Genomic DNA, 16,098 nt, shown 5'->3' on the forward strand with positions numbered 1-16,098 from the left:
CCTAGGCAAGCCCCTTCCTCGCCCTGGCAGGAGGTGAGCCTGTCTGCCCGCAGCCCCGGCCAGGCTCGCGTAGGGCGGCCGCTGGTCACCTCCCAGCACAGTCCCCACCCCGGCAGGGAGGCCTGGGTTCCCCAGGCACCTCATCGCCAAGGAGTCAAGGCTCCTCTCTGCTCCCACCTCGGAAACCAGGCCTAACTGTACCACGTCTCAGCAGAGTCCCAGCTCCAGGTCTGGAACCCCCGGTCTCCCCGGCCAAGTGTTCCTGGGCTCTCGCAGGGCGGAGGGGAGCTGTAGGGGCGTCCTCTTGCTCTGTCCAGTTCCCGCAGGAGTCCCGAGTCAGTCTGACCAATCTCCGCCCTCCACATCTCATCACCTTGGACACTGACCCGGCTCGATCATGACGCCCACCCCAGCGTGAGTCCTGGCGGGTGGGTTTAGCCGGAACCCCCACCTGGTGATTCCCCTTAATCACCTTCTGCCCGCTGACCCCCAGTCCGTGCCCCTCCTCCCTCCCGAAGGCAGGACCCCCACCCCCAAAGTGGTCCCACACCATTGTGAAGGCCCCCCGAACAAGTCCTCCTTACGTCTTTAACAAGCATCACAGACACCTGTCTTCCCCGGCCGGGGGAACGCTTTTCTGTAACAGCTTCCACAGCAGTGAGAGCTGACTGCGGGCGGGACCCCGACTCCAGGCAGGAAGCTGCCCCCCGTCTGGGCCAATAGGCCCCAGACCCAACGCTCTGGGCAGCCGCGAGCAGCCCAGGGTGGCCTTGGCTCGGTCCTCAGGGAGGCTGGAGGGCTGCAGGGCTATGGGGGCCCAGGGTCTCCAACCGGCAAAGGGCTGGACGGATTCCAGGTCTAGAGCCGCAGGGGAGGGCTGCCGGGTCCCTGGCCTGTGCCTGGGAAACGCCCCGAGGGAGCACCCTCCTTCAGGGGACGGGTCTACGCTGACCACTGGCCTGTACCCAGCAGCTGCCGTGCCCGCTGCCCCAGCCCCATCTCCCTGCGGTTTCCGTGCAGAAGGGACCCGGGCCGGCAACTTACGTTCCAGTCGATGGTGACGAAGAAAGGATGGCGCTTGATCTCCTCCACGCCGTCCAGCCCGGCACCTGGGGGGCCAGAGAGCAGAGAGCGTCAGAGCAGAGATGCGACTGCACGCCCTCTGATGTCACAGCAGAGCCGTGACTTCACGCCCTCTGACGTCAGAGCAAAGCCGTGACTGCACGCCCTCTGATGCGGCGGTGAGGCGAGTGCTGGGGGCACGTGCAGAGTGGCCTGCACGCCCTCTGATGTCAGAGCAAAGCTGTGACTGCACGCCCTCTGACGTCAGAGCAAAGCCGTGACTGCACGCCCTCTGATGCGGCGGTGAGGCGAGTGCTGGGGGCACGTGCAGGGTGGCCCCAACGACCTCCAGGGAGAAGCAGCCCCAGCTGCCCTCTCTCCTGCCAGCCCCCACTTGCCCACCTCACAGCCTGCAGAGGCCACCAAGCCACCCTGCGGGGCTGTGACCAGCTGAGGGGGGTGGGGGAGGGGCAGACTGGACGCCCCAAGCGGTGGCTGTGAACTGCCCTGGCAGCTGGGCGAGGACGTGGAGGCCTGGCCCAGCCTCCATCAGAACCAGCAGCGGGCCGGATCTTCCTGAAGGATGAGAGGACACGGTGTCCTGCAGGACGGCATCCTGGAGACAGGCCAGCAGGGAACCACGGCCATCCCGCGAGCACTGCACTGAGTACGACAGAGCTGCCTGTTGCTTATTGCTGCTTCACCTCTGCCCGCTTTGCTGCTGACGTTGTATCCCGAGGCCCGAAGGAGGGTGTGTGCGGAGGACTTCAGGGCAGCAGACACACGTTGTCACGGACCCCACACCTCCCAGAGTGAACCCTGCCGGGACCTCCACGTCTCAGGGAGTGAGTAGGTGCTGATCATCAAGACTAACGAAGGCGGGATTTGCCACGGACGCGGGAAGGGGTGGTAGGCCGCCTCCAGTGGGCAAGTCCAGCTCCTGCTGCACGTCGAGGGGAAAAAGGCTTTCCAGCTCAAAGGAACAGGCCGTGCAGGAGGCACCCCGAGCGCCAGGGGCCCAGCCCTGCCCCAGTGCAGAACCTCGTCCAGGTCCAGCCCCACTCAGCCGGCCCCCACCCCAACCTGAGGTCTCGTCCTCGGGAGGGAGGCAGGAAGACGTGGAGGACAGATGGCACGTGGCCACCTCAAGCCGCTGCGGTCCCTGTGGAGCTCCCAGCCCAGCCTCACCATCCAGCCTGAGGAGCCGAGGGACCCTCCCCCCGGGACGCTGGGGGGTCCCAGGAGACAGAGCCTACTGTGGGCCTCGTCGGGAAGCTGCATCAGGTCATCTCTAGGTGGGCGAGGGTCCAGCCGGCTCCCGCCTTGGCCGGGAAGCCTGGCCAGGCCATCACGGTGGGAAAGAGCCCCTGCCCCTGTCACCACGCTAGCCTCCAGGACCTGCCGATCAACCCTTTGATGTGCAGATGACCAGAGACAGGAGGAAGGGGTCAGACCTGGAATGCTCCCCTCCAGGGACCCGGGAGGCAGACACATCAGAGGGCTTTCCCACTAAGTGAGACACTGCACCCCAGGACCACCAGGGACGTCCCTCATGTAATCTTTTAGAGCATCCTGTGCAATAAATCAGTAACAGTCACAGGAGCACCTTCCTGAGGTCTGCGATCTGTTCTCTGAATTACCAAAGCTGGTGGGGAGGGGGGTGGTCCCGGGAACCCTGGGTTTACACCTGGTCAGCAGGAAGCACAGCGACGACCTGGGACCCCTGGCTGGTGTCTGAGGTGGGGGGTCTGATGGGAGTGACCGTGACCCTCTGGGGTCCAGGATAACTCAGGCGGTCAGAACTGCGCTGAATCCTAGGACCCAGTGGGTGTCTGCGGAGACAGGGAGAGTCCGTTCATGTGGAAGCCCCGAGCGTCTAGTGCCAGGAGCGTTGTCAGTAGTGGAGGGAAACAGCATTGTCTGAGGACCCTCTGCAAGTCCGTGCCCATCTCCAGAGAAACCCCTGACCTGAGTCTGGAGAGCTCGCCCAGCCTGGACGTCCCCAGCACCTGGCAGTCCTCCCAGGGGCCCAGGCAGCTGCGGGAATGTGTCGACAATGAACGTTCTGGCTTCGTGCCCACCTGCACGCAGGCCTCCTTTGCTGAAGCCCAGGATTCAGGATTGAAAAAGACTTCTGGCCACCATGAGTAAAGCAAAATGAAAAATCACCTCTGATTTGTACTCTTTCAGCTTTTTGGGGGGCTTCCCTGGTGGCTCAGATGGTAAAGAATCCTCCTGCAATGCAAGAGACCCAGATTCGATCCCTGGGTCAGGAAGATCCCCTGAAGGAGGAAGTGGCAACCCACTCCAGGATTCTTGCCTGGAGAATCCCCATGGACAGGGGAGCCTGGCGGGCTACAATCTACAGCCTTTGCGGGGTCGCAAAGAGCTGGACAAGATCGAGTGATAAATGCTTTCATCCGTCTTTTTTGCATGTTTTACCCATTGCATTTCACGCTCATTCCTTGTCTGCAAGGACACGCCGCCAGAACCCAAACAAAACAAGACAGACAGGAAATACAGGTGTTGGTATAACTACAAGTCTCTGTTGCACCAGCTGGGTTTCCTTGGGCACATTTTTATCTGCACCTTCTTCTTCCGCTGAGTGAGATTCTGCACCATGTCTGTGCTTCTAGGCCTCAGTAAACACTCGACGGTGAACTGACACTTTGGTTATGACTCAAAAATTATAAGTATTCCAAAGCAGGGAAATGTAAATCAGAGTTTCTGCACGCAGCTCTCTGAAGCCTGTGTCAACCTTCCTCAGGGAAGTGGGGTGATGATTTTGGATTCCAGTTCTATTTATCTTCTCCTGAAACACGTTAACATAGTCTACTCTGCACTTGACAACTCCTTTTTGTTTAAACACGCAGTGAGCAGAGATCCATCCTGGGAGAGTCCAGGGGAGTCTGTGCTCGTCGCTGAATCTCGGCTGACTTGCATGGAGTCGTCACCAAACGCACTCAAGTCTCACTCTGTCCCCAGAGGCAAGAAGAAGACACAAAGGCAGGTGCGCATGGATGGAAACATTAAGAACAGAAGAGCAATCTCTAGGCAGTTTAGCGAGTCTTCACTAAGATCCCCGATGCCAGCCAAATACGCAGATTCAAGAATTCACGCTTATCCTCTGCAGCACGAGTAAGTACCACATTTAATTACTTCTGTTGTGATCACTCGAGGGCCGTCTTCCCGAACGTGGCTCTTTGGACCACGTCTGGACTTCTCCGTGCTGGTCCAGTGGTGATGTTACATCCGTGGGAACCGCCTCCACTGGGCGCGGCTGTAGACGCAGCGCTGGGCCTGTGGCCGGGACCTGACCCCTTCTGACCTTGGTCACCTGGAGCCTTCCCCTGCACGTGTTTTAACAAGGCGAGCCTGTTCATTTCCTCCTGGACTTAATCATCAACAAGCTCCCACATTCTCAGTAAATCATCCCTCAAAAGTTCTGAGGATCTGCCAAAAATGTTTTCCTTCGATCTTCCTGGCCATAGAAAGTTCGGGGAAATGTTTAACCCTGGGCCCTTTGTGACTGCTGAACTATCTATCTGGTGCTGGGTCTGTTGTCTGAGAGTCACAGAGTCGCTCTCTAGTTCTTTCGGGCGTGTCCACAATCTGCTCACGTCTGGCTATTTTCCTTGCATACTTTGCATTCCATCAAACCCGCACACTCCTGGAGGCCAGTCTACAACCGCCCAGGATTTGAACACTAGGTCTCCTTTTTACGTCTTCATCACCCACAGATCATCTACATGTCACCGTCATGGCTGTGAAGTATCTTCGGTCAGCTTGATACTTCATCTGATGCTTAGAATCTTTGCTCAGCCCTGGCTGTATCTCCCAGGGCCCTGTCAACTGAGGGCAGGGCCCCCAAAGATCCCCAGGGCTGGTGTGGAACTGTCAGCTCCCCTCGAGGGGCAGGGTGTTCATCATGACCAAGCCATCAAGGGCCAGCCCAGCACACGAGGTCTCGGTGGTGCCAGCAGGGCTGGAGGAGATGACAGGAGAGCGGGGTGGCCAGTGTATGAAGCCAGATCAGAAGAGCACAGCCCCTGGAGATGGACTCTGGAAAGGAGACGGAAACCGGAAGAGCAGAACCCTCGCAAGCAGATAGCCCTGCCCCTGTGTTCCCTGGGCAGTCGGTGGTAGCTCACTGGCCATGCTGTTTTATGCTCAGCGGCACGTCTGACTCCAGATCCTGCTGCCTGGTCTTCCAGGAGCCCAGGATGTCCCAGGACTCTCCAGAGAAGCTGCAGATGTTCATAGGGATGAACTAGGGACCCCCGGAGGGTTCTTCTCTAATTCACGACCAGAATGATCGGCAGAAAAACCAGACCCGCCTTGCTGCATCCTCAGAGGGTCCCACCCTGGGGACTGCTCAGCCTGCATGGTCTCCCTGGGCCTCCCCTCGGCCACCTGAGGTCACACGTGCTCTCACGTGCTACAGGATCCTCCATGGCTCTGTGTGCAGTGTTTCTCTGGCCCAGAACCCACGCCCCCCACTGCCCCCCCAGGCTAATACACACACAAGGCTTGGAGATGCACCCCAGGCCCTCAGGCAGCCCTGCCGGGGGGCCCTCCTGACTGCAGCAGCCGGTGTATTTTGCGCTTGCTTCCATCACTGAACAAACCACAGTGCGTAATACACAAGGGTGAAGCCCAAATGGTCCAGTCTTCCAGCTGCTGGGTCCACTTGCACCGTGGTTGAAATAGACACACATTTGGCTCCATTTTGGACAAATATAAGAGTAAAGTCTCTCCACCTGCGGCACAGAAAACAACGCTTTTCCTGCTGCCCCACCCGCTGGCCACCGAGCCTCCGCCAGGCCTGGCTGGGGGCCTGCCTGCCCCTCCGTCTGCCTGCCCCCCCAGCCCCGCCCTGCCCCTGCCCCTTGCCTCTAGGTACTGCGTCCTACCAGGGGAGGGGGCTCCCTCTGCTGGCTCCTCAGCCTTCTCAGGTCTCAGGGAAAAGGCAGGGGTGAAATCCGCCCGAGATTTCTGGCCTCTTCACCCACATGACCGGGCTTCCCGGGCAGCACCACTGACCTGTGTCCCCAGCACCTGCCACAGCTGTGCGGGGCACCTCACTGGACAGGGCACGCCCACGGCCAGCAGTGGCCGGGGGACCTACACTCGGACTCTTTGGGTGAGGATGTCGTGCCTTCAGGGGACGACAGGGTGGAAACACCATCTCCAGGCTCGGCAGCCACCTCCAGCAGGCGATCTGGGGCAAGGGCCTCAGTCTCGTCACCTGCCAGGTGCGTGACACCAACCAGCTGACTCAGTCTCGTCACGTGCCAGGTGCGTGACACCAACCAGCTGAACTCCCGCCGATTCTTCCACTGCAAATGCTATGGACTCACTCTCGGAGGCGCTGAGCTGTGTTCCTCCAAATTCATGTGGTCAAGTCCTAACCCCAGAACTTCATGGGAAACCTTATCTGGAAATGTGATTAGTTGGGATGAGTTCACCCTGGGGCAAGCTGGCCCCTGACCCCATACGGCTAGGGCCCTGATCAGTTCAGTTCAGTCGCTCAGTCATGTCCAACTTTTTGTGACTCCATGGACTGCAGCACACCAGGCCTCCCTGTTCATTGCCAACTCCCGGAGCTTGCTCCAACTCATGTCCATCGAGTCGGTGATGCCATCCAGCCATCTCATCCTCTGTTGTCCCCTTCTCCTCCTGCCCTCAATCTTTCCCAGCATCAGGGTCTTTTCCAATGAGTCAGTTCTTTGCATCAGGTGGCCAAAATATTGGAGTTTCAGCTTTAGCATCAGTCTTTCCAATGACTATTCAGGACTGATTTCCTTTAGGATGGACTGGTTGGATCTCTTGCAGTTCAAGGGACTCTCAAGAGTCTTCTTCAACACCACAGTTCAAAAGCATCAATTCTTCAGCACTCAGCTTTCTTTATAGTCCAACTCTCACATCCATACATGACCACAGGAAAAACCATAGCTTTGACTAGACGGACCTTTGTTGGCGAAGTAATATCTCTGCTTTTTAATATGCTGTCTAGTCTCTGGGGTCGCACAGAGTCGGACACGACTGAAGCAATTTAGCAGCAGCAGCAGCAGATTGGTCATAGATGAAGAGCAGAAGTTTGGGCAGAGGGGACCACTCTACAGTTCAAGGATCAATCGACAGAGATCTGGGCTGACTTGAAGGTGATGGGGTCAAACCACAGATTGACGAGAGGACCCAGGGCTTAGGTGAGATCTTCTGATGTTGACAAACTCACCAAACGGCCAGGGGACTTCGGGGGGTGGGTCAAGAATAAGGCTCAGGGCAATCAAAAGGGGGAAGAAGTCCCAGCCTTCTAATTGAGCTGCCTGTGTAGAGCAAAATTAATCTACACAACATAATTTTCACTTTATAGGCCAAAGATTTAAGGCAATTAAATTTAGCAGCCGACCTGGGTCAAGTGGGTGAGTAATAATTCCGACTATGATTTCCTCTTTATGTGAGTCTGCACATCCTATGACACTAATATGAAGTGGGCTCGCAGGATGGTCCATAACTCCTGGACCTTTACAATAATTCACTTTAGAGATCATCAGGAGGGCATTCTCTGGCCATGGATGGGCTGTTTTCCAAGCTGCTACAGGCTCCACTAGGCTAGTGTAATTTGATGATTATCCACCTAAATGAGACCAATCCATCTTTCTCTCTCATCAGGTATGCAAACTAAATAACAGAACAATATTCTGGGTTAGAGAACTATGATTTTTGTGATGTTAAAGTCTAAGACAAAGTAAATTTAGAAAATTCTTTCCTTTTTCCGAAACAAAGGAAGAACAAACACATTTCCCTCCTTTTAGTCTGGTCACAGTCGCCCACCAATGCCGTGAATTCTCCCCACCAAATACCACGCTATTTGAAAGGAAAGAGGGACTCCCAAACAAAAGTCTTCAATCGCTACGAGAGACGAGACTGAGCTGCTTGTTCTGTGTGCTTGAGTGGATAAACGAGCTAATGTCTTCATTTCCAGTTCCTGACTCCAGTTTCTGCCTCTGGGGAGGTTAGGCAGGTGAGACCATACCTGGGCACTGCCCAAGGGCAGAGCAGTTGGGAGTGGAGTTGTGTGCCTGCTACCTAGGAGGCAAGTGCTTTGCACACATGCTCACATATGCATCCCTAACAGAACAGGTGTTCGGAGTTTGTTATGGCACTCACAAATGACAAGGCAGAGACTGGGCCCATTTTCATAACAAAACTTCAGTACTGAAATCAAAGTTTCGATCATCAGCAGATCTACTGGTGGGAGGTTGCGTGATGACTTCTCAGGGTGACAGACCAGAGTGGTCCCTCTTCTCCACCGCTGGTTCTCTCTTGTTCTGCTTCTGGCGTGGACTCAGGACCCAGCCGGGCGCTTCATTCTTCTTTGGTGCTGCCGGCCTTTCTAGAGACAGCCCAACAGTCCCTTGCCCACTCTGCCTTTTTGCAGTGATCTCAGGAAACAGTTTAATAAGACCTGTTAAAACGCACTGCACAGGACGATGGTTTCTTCTGCCAGTAACTGAGCCTTGGACAACTCTATCTGTCCAAGCGGCAGGGAAAGAAAGATGCCCTCCCCACCCCTCAGACCTGTGCACTCCGATTCTCTTTGCTTTCACCCGTTCCTTTGTCCAACACACTGTGTGTTTCCTATGTGTCAGGTGCTGTGCTGGCTCTGGAGGTCTTCCTCACAACCCTGTGAAGAAGCTCTGCTACGACCCTCGCTTCACAGGTCGGGAACCCAGGCGCAGAGAGGGGCAGCCCTCTGCCGAAGGTTGCACAGCAAGGAAGTGCCGGGTGGGACGGGGTCCTGGTATTCCAGCCCCCCACCTGGCGCTGCCACGAGGGCTCCTCCTGAGCTCCGCTCCCCGCTGGTTCACACCTGTGCGTCTTCCACATTCCAATCACCCCCCGGGCAGCCCCGGGTGGCTCAGGGGTCAGGGGGGCTTACCCAGCCGGTTGCAGGGGTTCCGTTTGAAGAGCGCTCTCAGCAGACTCTGGGCCTCCACGCTGAGGAACTGCGGCATGCCTAGCTTGGCTCTGAAAAGCACAGTCATATTTTAGGGGAACAAAGACGAGCCCAAGGGGGGCCAGAGTTTGCTCCAGTGCTCTGGGTTTCTGCAGTCAGCATCCACAGAGAAATCCAATCAAACCAACGTGACCAGAGCAGCTATTCACAGCAGCTGTTTAATAATTCATTAAAAACAATAAAGCCCCTAAAAATAAACAGCAATGCTCCCATGAACATAAGTAACATTTTAAATGGAAATTAACTATGTTTTCTGAGACAACGCCATCAAAGGCTTTGGAGAGACGAGTGGTGTTGCTGACATTTTGGGAATCTCTCTTGGTTTGATGAGGCAGCTGGATTCTCCCATGAGCCTCCAGTTTAGTCTGTGGCCACATCTGGGAAAGGAGGGCCTCGCAGGCCCCTGGTGTCCTGGACACCCCCTACCTTCAGGAACCACGTGACCACAGTCTGGTGCTGCCCCTTCAGAAATGCTGTCACTCCCAAGTGACAGGCTGTAAGTTCACACCTGGGATTTGCTGCGAGGAAATTATTCTAGCTCCAGAAAAAGGTCTTGTGCCCCCTTAGAATGAAAAGGAGCAGAGACCACCAATAGAAACAGCAGATTGCAGTTACGCCCGTCATCACAGTACAAGGTCCCCTGATACAGGAAACATTGTTCATGGGATGCCTCTTATTATGGGATGCCTCTTATTTATAAAATGACGTGATCTACAAAAATGCAAGGTTTGTAGGTGCCTCTCAGTTTTACAAAAGTTGTGTGTTCACCTGCAAGCAGAGTTTGAGAGAGCTGGTCATGAGGCCAAGCAGCTTCACAGCTTCTCCTGTAGGTGTGGTGAGCACCCCCTCCACCCCCCGCAACCTCCCGAGCAGGGAGAGCTGGAGTGACTTGGAGTCCACCTGTTCCAGGGGCCACTCGCCCGCTCGCGTCTGCCCTCCACCTGCTTCTCTCTCTCCCACAGATTGCTGTCTGACATCTGGCTCAGATGACGCCTGTTCACATTTAAGGAGTTACAGCAAGGGACTTCGCTGCTGGTCCAGCTGTTAGGACCTGGTGTTTCCACTGCAGGGAGCGTGGGTTCAATCCCTGGTTGGGGAACTCTGGTGAATCCCAGGAGCCATGCAGTGAAGCCAATAAAACAAAATGATGTTTTAAAAAAAGATACTACAGAAAGACAGGCTCTGTGTTTAGATCTCTTTCTAGGGTTCTAAATGCAAAACCTATTTTCATGGTAAAATATTCTGCGTGAACATTAAGGAGAAAGTTATGTTCACACTCAGTCACATGCTTCCCAGACAACGCTAGTGGTAAAGAACCCACCTGCCAATGCAGAAGACATGAGACAAGGGTTTGATCCCTGGGCTGGCAAGATCCCCTGGAGGAAGAAATGGCGACCCATTCCAGTATTCTTGCCTGGGAAATCCCATGGACAGAGGAGGCTGGTGGGCTATAGTCCATGGGGTCACAAAGAGTCAGACACGACTGAAGCGACTTAGCATGCACACTCAGTCACACGGGACACATGAGTCCTGCCCATGTCAGGCAGGAGAGCTGAGGCCCCTGCACGAGCGGGCGACAGGCAGAGCAGGAGGCTCTCTCGGGAGCTCCTGCGCCCTCTGCCCCTGAGTCTGCGTTTCTGAAGGTCATCTGCCATCACGTCTAAAGACCCTGCCACGGGACAACTTTGATGAGCTTCACAAATGGGAAACAGAATCTTCAATAGAAGATTTCATCAGAATCACACCCCACTCGCTTTATCCACTGACAGGGAAATGCCAAGGGTGCTCACTACCATCACTGCCCACTGGACACTCCTGGTTTCGAAGACGGAAGCTCTTACTATCAGAAGGGGCGAGCAAGTGCTGGGGTGGATCCCACGGTGGGAGTTTGACTCACTTGAGGATGAGGGCCATGGTCTCCTTCCTGTCCTTCCCCTGGAACGGCAGTGACCCTGTGAGCATCTCGAACTGCAGAGCAACACAGAACAGGAGCAAGTGTTCAGACCAACCCCACTGCCCAGTGGAGAGACCCAGACGGGCAGCATGCGCCCGAGTTCACGCGGCCATTCGAAGTCCTGGTCCACTACGTGCGGGCGCTGGCCCACGTGGTTGCTTGGAACAGAGCTGCATGGTGGGCCTCAGCGTTCAGTGCAGAGATGGATGGGCGGGCGATCGACAGTCACCAACTCAGCTCCACGACAGGGAGCAGGGGTCAGTGCTGGGACGGGGACCTGCAGGGATGGCAGGATATGGCCACACACCCTCCACGGGGGCGACTGAGGACCCGTCCTTCCCTGGAGGGTGCAGTGGAGCAGCTCAGCGAGGAGGAGGCGGGGGCTGGGGCGGGGGGAGATCTCTCGGTCCAGATCGAATGCGAGGATGCACCGTGGACTCTGAGAGCCGTGCAGACTCATCATCATCAGGACAACCCTCCTCCTTCACCCTACTGTGATCCCCACCCAGCGGTCATGAGACACTGAACGGTGGAGCAGACCAGCCCCTAAGCGGGTAATTCAGGACAGAGTGTCCTGCGCCCAAGAGCAGGGTGGCCGGACAGTCCCTGCAGTGAGGACCGCGGCAGACAGCAGGGGCGAGAGGCCAGCCTCTCTGGGCCACTGTCTCCAAAGTTCTGGGCCATTTCCTGGGGCGCAGAGGCGGGGGGGCTGGGGAGCCCAGGCCCGCTCTGCACTCACTGCCTGTGGACCCTCGGGGCCTAGACCTTCCTGGGCTGAGGACCCGTGAAGGTCTGCCCTGTGCCCGGGAGACCCTCACAGAGACAGGTGTTCATGGCACAAGATGAGACGCTTGTCTTCATGAGCCAAGGTGAGGCAAAGCGCCAAGAGGACACAGAGCCCGAGCGCCGCCCCCGCCCTCCTCTCTTCTCGTCTGCCTTTCACGTCTCTTCTCCCGGCTGCTTTTCATTTCATCTTTCTTCTTGTGTCTTCACGGTTCCTTTTTTTCCCCTTTCAGTCTCTCCATTTATTAAACATGCAATGACTTTGACCAGAAAGCAGCATGTAAGGCATATTTTAGATTTTGTGTCTGTTGTCTTAATATATACAGACGTGGGCGAGGTGGACAGCATGGCCCCGCTCCCCCAGAAGCCTCACAGCGCCAACTCCGGGTGGCTCTGCCGCGCGTGGATTTGCGTGCAGTCTTCTGTGCTGTGCTGGCCGCTGAGACGGTCCTTCTCCCCAGGCTCAGGCCGGCCTCGGGCTCTGCCACTGATGAACGTCAGGTACACAGAGACACACGTGGCGTTCTGTGACCTCAGAGCTTCGGGCACGGGCTCCCTGCGGAAGCGCTGTGTGGTCTCTGGTGAGGACAGTGTGCACCCTAAGGGCTCGGAGAGTGTAGGGGTGGGATCCAGGCACAGGGGCAAGCCGGGGGCCCTCAGGGAGCCGCCCCGCCCCGTGCTTCTCAGGGGGATGGAGGGCACAGAGCGGGATGGAGGCTGAAGAACTGGAATCGCTTCTGAAGATGCAGAGCTGTGACCTGGGACCGGGAAGCCCATGTCAGGAAGGTGAGACCAAACTTCTGGTAAAATGTGCGGTGAGGGTGCTGACGCCCCACGCCCACCCCCACCGCACACCCTCCAGACAGGGCGACGGGGGAGCACCCACATGGACGGGAGCAGAGGCGAGGAGGCGGTTACCTTTCAGGGGAGAAGCTAACCTGATGGTCTCACTGATGTGTCTAAAGAGAGACGGCTGGTCGGAAGGGACAGCTGGACGTCCCATCTCAGGGGCCTCCGCCGTGAAGACGGACTGAGTCTCAGCTGAGGCCACTCGCGGTCTAAATAACCAAGAACGCAGCGAGCATCACCAGCCCCTGGCAGCCGGCACTCATGGGGCCGCGTGAGGTCAGCGGCTTGTGCCGATCACCTTGCCTGGATTAACCCGCTTCATTTGCTGTGACTCTGTTTGGGGAGCAGCCTTCTCATCACAGTTTGACTTCCTTGTGAGTGGCTGGAGGGGAGAGATCACACTGACTCTGGAGTTGGGGGTGCTGCCCAGCACGGCAGGCGGTCTCTTCTGGAAACCCGTGCGCTGGCATCTTGGCTGAGGCCGTGGGAACTGACCCCTGTCCCCTGAGCTGGTTCAACGTGTCTGCCCTACAGACAGAGGTCGGGGTCTGCACTGACAAGTCCAATCAGCCTGCACTTCTGAGTCTGCGGGGCCAAGGACCAGAAGCTAGAGACCAAGTGAGCCTCCTGGGTGCCGGCCGGAAGGCACATGGGTGACACCCTGCAGGGCAGAGGCCAGAGGTCCTGTGGCCAGGGTGTGAGGCGTCTGCTGGAAAGAGGCAGCTGAACAGCCTCCGTGGAATCTCCGAGAACTCCCGTCACTCGGTCTCCTCATCCGTTAGACGCACAAGGAGGAGGGGGCTGGACAACCCGGAGAGGCCACGATGCTTCTCCCATCCAGTGTCAGACCCAAGAACCTCAGAGGTCTGGTTCCTGCTGAGGATTCGCAAACGTGGAGGGGCCGCCAGCCCAGGGCCTGGTGCAGGGGGGCTGGACGGGGGCAGGGGACGAGGAAGGCTGAGGACGGGAGGACCGTGAGGGCCAGCACCCCTTTTGTCGTGACTACGGGACATCCCGTCTAGAAGGTGTTTGCTGCATGCTCTGCGAACGAAAGATCCGAAGAAAATCCACATTTCTAGACGTAGATGTAAAAATGCTCCACTCGTGTATTTTGGTTCATGGTGACTTTTATGACTAAGTGGAGGGATTCTGTGATTGAAGTAAGAAAAGCATCTTTAATCTGGAAATGACCGCACCCTTTAAAATAACATTAAGAGCGTTAAGGATAAAGAAGGTCTGACTCTTCACACATCTGTATCCTTAGCTGAATCCCAGCTCTGTTTCCCGATGCTGGGAGCCTGGGGAGGATGGAGGGGAGGCTGCCAGGAAATGCCAGGCTCAGGAATGGATGAGTCACACAACGGGCATTGTTTTCCTGGGTTGTTCCCGGATCTCTGCGCTCTGGGGGTGGGCAGGCGCACAGGGCACAGCGTCCCGAGCGCCTGTAGACTGTGGGTGCCCCACCGCGCGCACGCCGTACCACGAGCACGCCCCACCGTGCGCACGCCGTACCACGAGCACGCCGTACCACGAGCACGCCGTACCACGAGCACGCCGTACCACGAGCACGCCGTACCACGAGCACGCCGTACCACGAGCACGCCCCACTGCCCGCACGCCCTACCACGAGCACGCCCCACCGCGCGCACGCCCTACCACGAGCACGCCCCACCGCGCGCACGCCATACCATGAGCACGCCGAAGGACCACCAGTCCGCACTCTGCGTGTGGCCCCGCCGGTTCACCACCTCAGGCGCCATGTACTCGATCGTCCCGCAGAAGGAGTAGGCTCTCTTGTCGTGGTCGATGGCCTCTTTACTCAGCCCGAAATCTACAGGGACACACCGCACACAGCGCTCAGTCTCTGGGCGGTGTTCAGACCCCTGGCTGCCCGGCCAGCCCTCCCCGCCTCCCTCCCGGGGCCACGCGGCCCGCAGAGGCTGAGCCAGGCCCCGCGCCTCCCCGTGGGATTCTGTCGGGATGAACACGTCCGGGAGTGCTCGCGAGGGTACCCAGCGCCTGTGTTCTGATGCCCGACGCCACCTCCCCGTCGAGGAGTGCTTGCAAGGGTACCCAGAGCCTGTGTTCTGATGCCCGACGCCACTTCCCCAGGGGCCGTTTTTGGCAGGACACCCTGGATGTCGGCGGCCTGGGGAGAGGCTCTGGAGTTGCTCTGATGGACGGGCAGGGAGAGGACCCCTATTCCAAAGGAAGGGACCAGAAAGGGGTCACGGGCACAAGGGTACTCAGGAAGGTGGCCCCCAGTGGTGAGGCAAGAAGCATTAGACAGACAAGTCTGACGGGGCTTTGGAGCTCCTGCCGTGGTCACCGTCCCCAGACCTCATCCTCAAAGCCAGCCAAGGGGGCCGTCCTGCCGCGCTCCTGTTACTGCACCCAGCGGGTGGGGGACACAGTGAGCCCGCCGGTCCTGAGACTACAGACCCCTCCAGTTCATCATCTGGGAACTTCAGGTTACCTAACCTCCTCCCGGGCGGAGTGAGGACCAAGCGAGCCCGCGGCTAAGACAGCCTCCCCACCACCCCCGTGGGTCTGACACTCACGGCCGAAGCGACTTGCTCTGCACATGAGAGTCTCGGGGGCTGTCATTTGTGCCAAAATGACAGATCATGACAAATGACTAACTCGGGGTCACTAATAAATAACGGAGACGGCAACGATTGCATCAGAGGAAGCCAAAATCCTCTGATGAGCCCCGCAGGGCGGCAGGTGTCCAGTGTGCTGCGGGGGAAGAGCAGAGAAACAGCCCCAGGAAGAGCGAAGCGGCTGGGCCGGAGCCGAAGCGATGCCAGTTGTGGATGTGTCTGGAGGTGAAAGTAAAGTCCGAGGCTACAAAGAACAGCACTGAATAGGGAACCGGAACGTTAGGTCCATGAACCAAGGCAAATTGGAAGTGGTCGAGCAGGAGATGGCAAGTGTGAACATCAACATTTTAGGAATCAGAGAACTAAAATGGGCCAGAATGGGTGAATTTAACTCAGGTGACCATTATGTCTACTACCGTGGGCAAGAATCCCTTAGAAGAAATGGAGTAGCCGTCATGGTCAACAAAAGGGTCTGAAATGCAGTTTTAGGGTGCAATCTCAAAAATGACAGAATGATCTCTGTTCGTTTCCAAGGCAAACCATTCAGCATCACAGTAATCCAAGTCTGTGCCCCGACTGCTGATGCTGAAGAAGCTGAAGTTCTGAACCATTCAGTTCTATGAAGACCGACAAGACCTTGTAGAACTAACACCAAAAGAAAACCCTATGATATGACACATACATTTAATGTGACTGCTCATGCTTATTCCAGCTACCTCTGTACACATGTGTACACGTGGTTTATATAACACATGTGCACAGTTCCTTACTCAGCAGAGAAACCCGGAAAGGTATTACCAGAACCTAAAATCTCCATGAAACGC

At 56.9% G+C, this 16,098-nt stretch overlaps 1 protein-coding gene across 9 annotated transcripts in view; it reads right to left on the reverse strand.

Moving 5' to 3' along the window:
• The window catches only part of RPS6KA2 (ribosomal protein S6 kinase A2), a 328,366-nt gene that overhangs the window by 43,438 nt on the left and 268,830 nt on the right, over nt 1-16,098 (reverse strand). For all 9 annotated transcript variants that reach the window (XM_086318706.1, XM_086318708.1, XM_086318709.1 and 6 more), the window contains 4 exons: nt 14,360-14,502; nt 10,983-11,053; nt 9,008-9,096; nt 1,045-1,109 (listed from right to left, as the gene is read on the reverse strand). In XM_086318706.1, the coding sequence (XP_086174832.1) occupies nt 1,045-1,109; nt 9,008-9,096; nt 10,983-11,053; nt 14,360-14,502 (368 nt within the window). The remainder of the gene's footprint in view (nt 1-1,044; nt 1,110-9,007; nt 9,097-10,982; nt 11,054-14,359; nt 14,503-16,098) is intronic.

The sequence above is a fragment of the Bos grunniens genome, chromosome 9 (assembly GCF_055505025.1).
Source record: "Bos grunniens cultivar Pamir isolate PY7600 chromosome 9, Bosgru_T2T1.0, whole genome shotgun sequence".
NCBI classification, from domain to species: domain Eukaryota; kingdom Metazoa; phylum Chordata; class Mammalia; order Artiodactyla; family Bovidae; genus Bos; species Bos grunniens.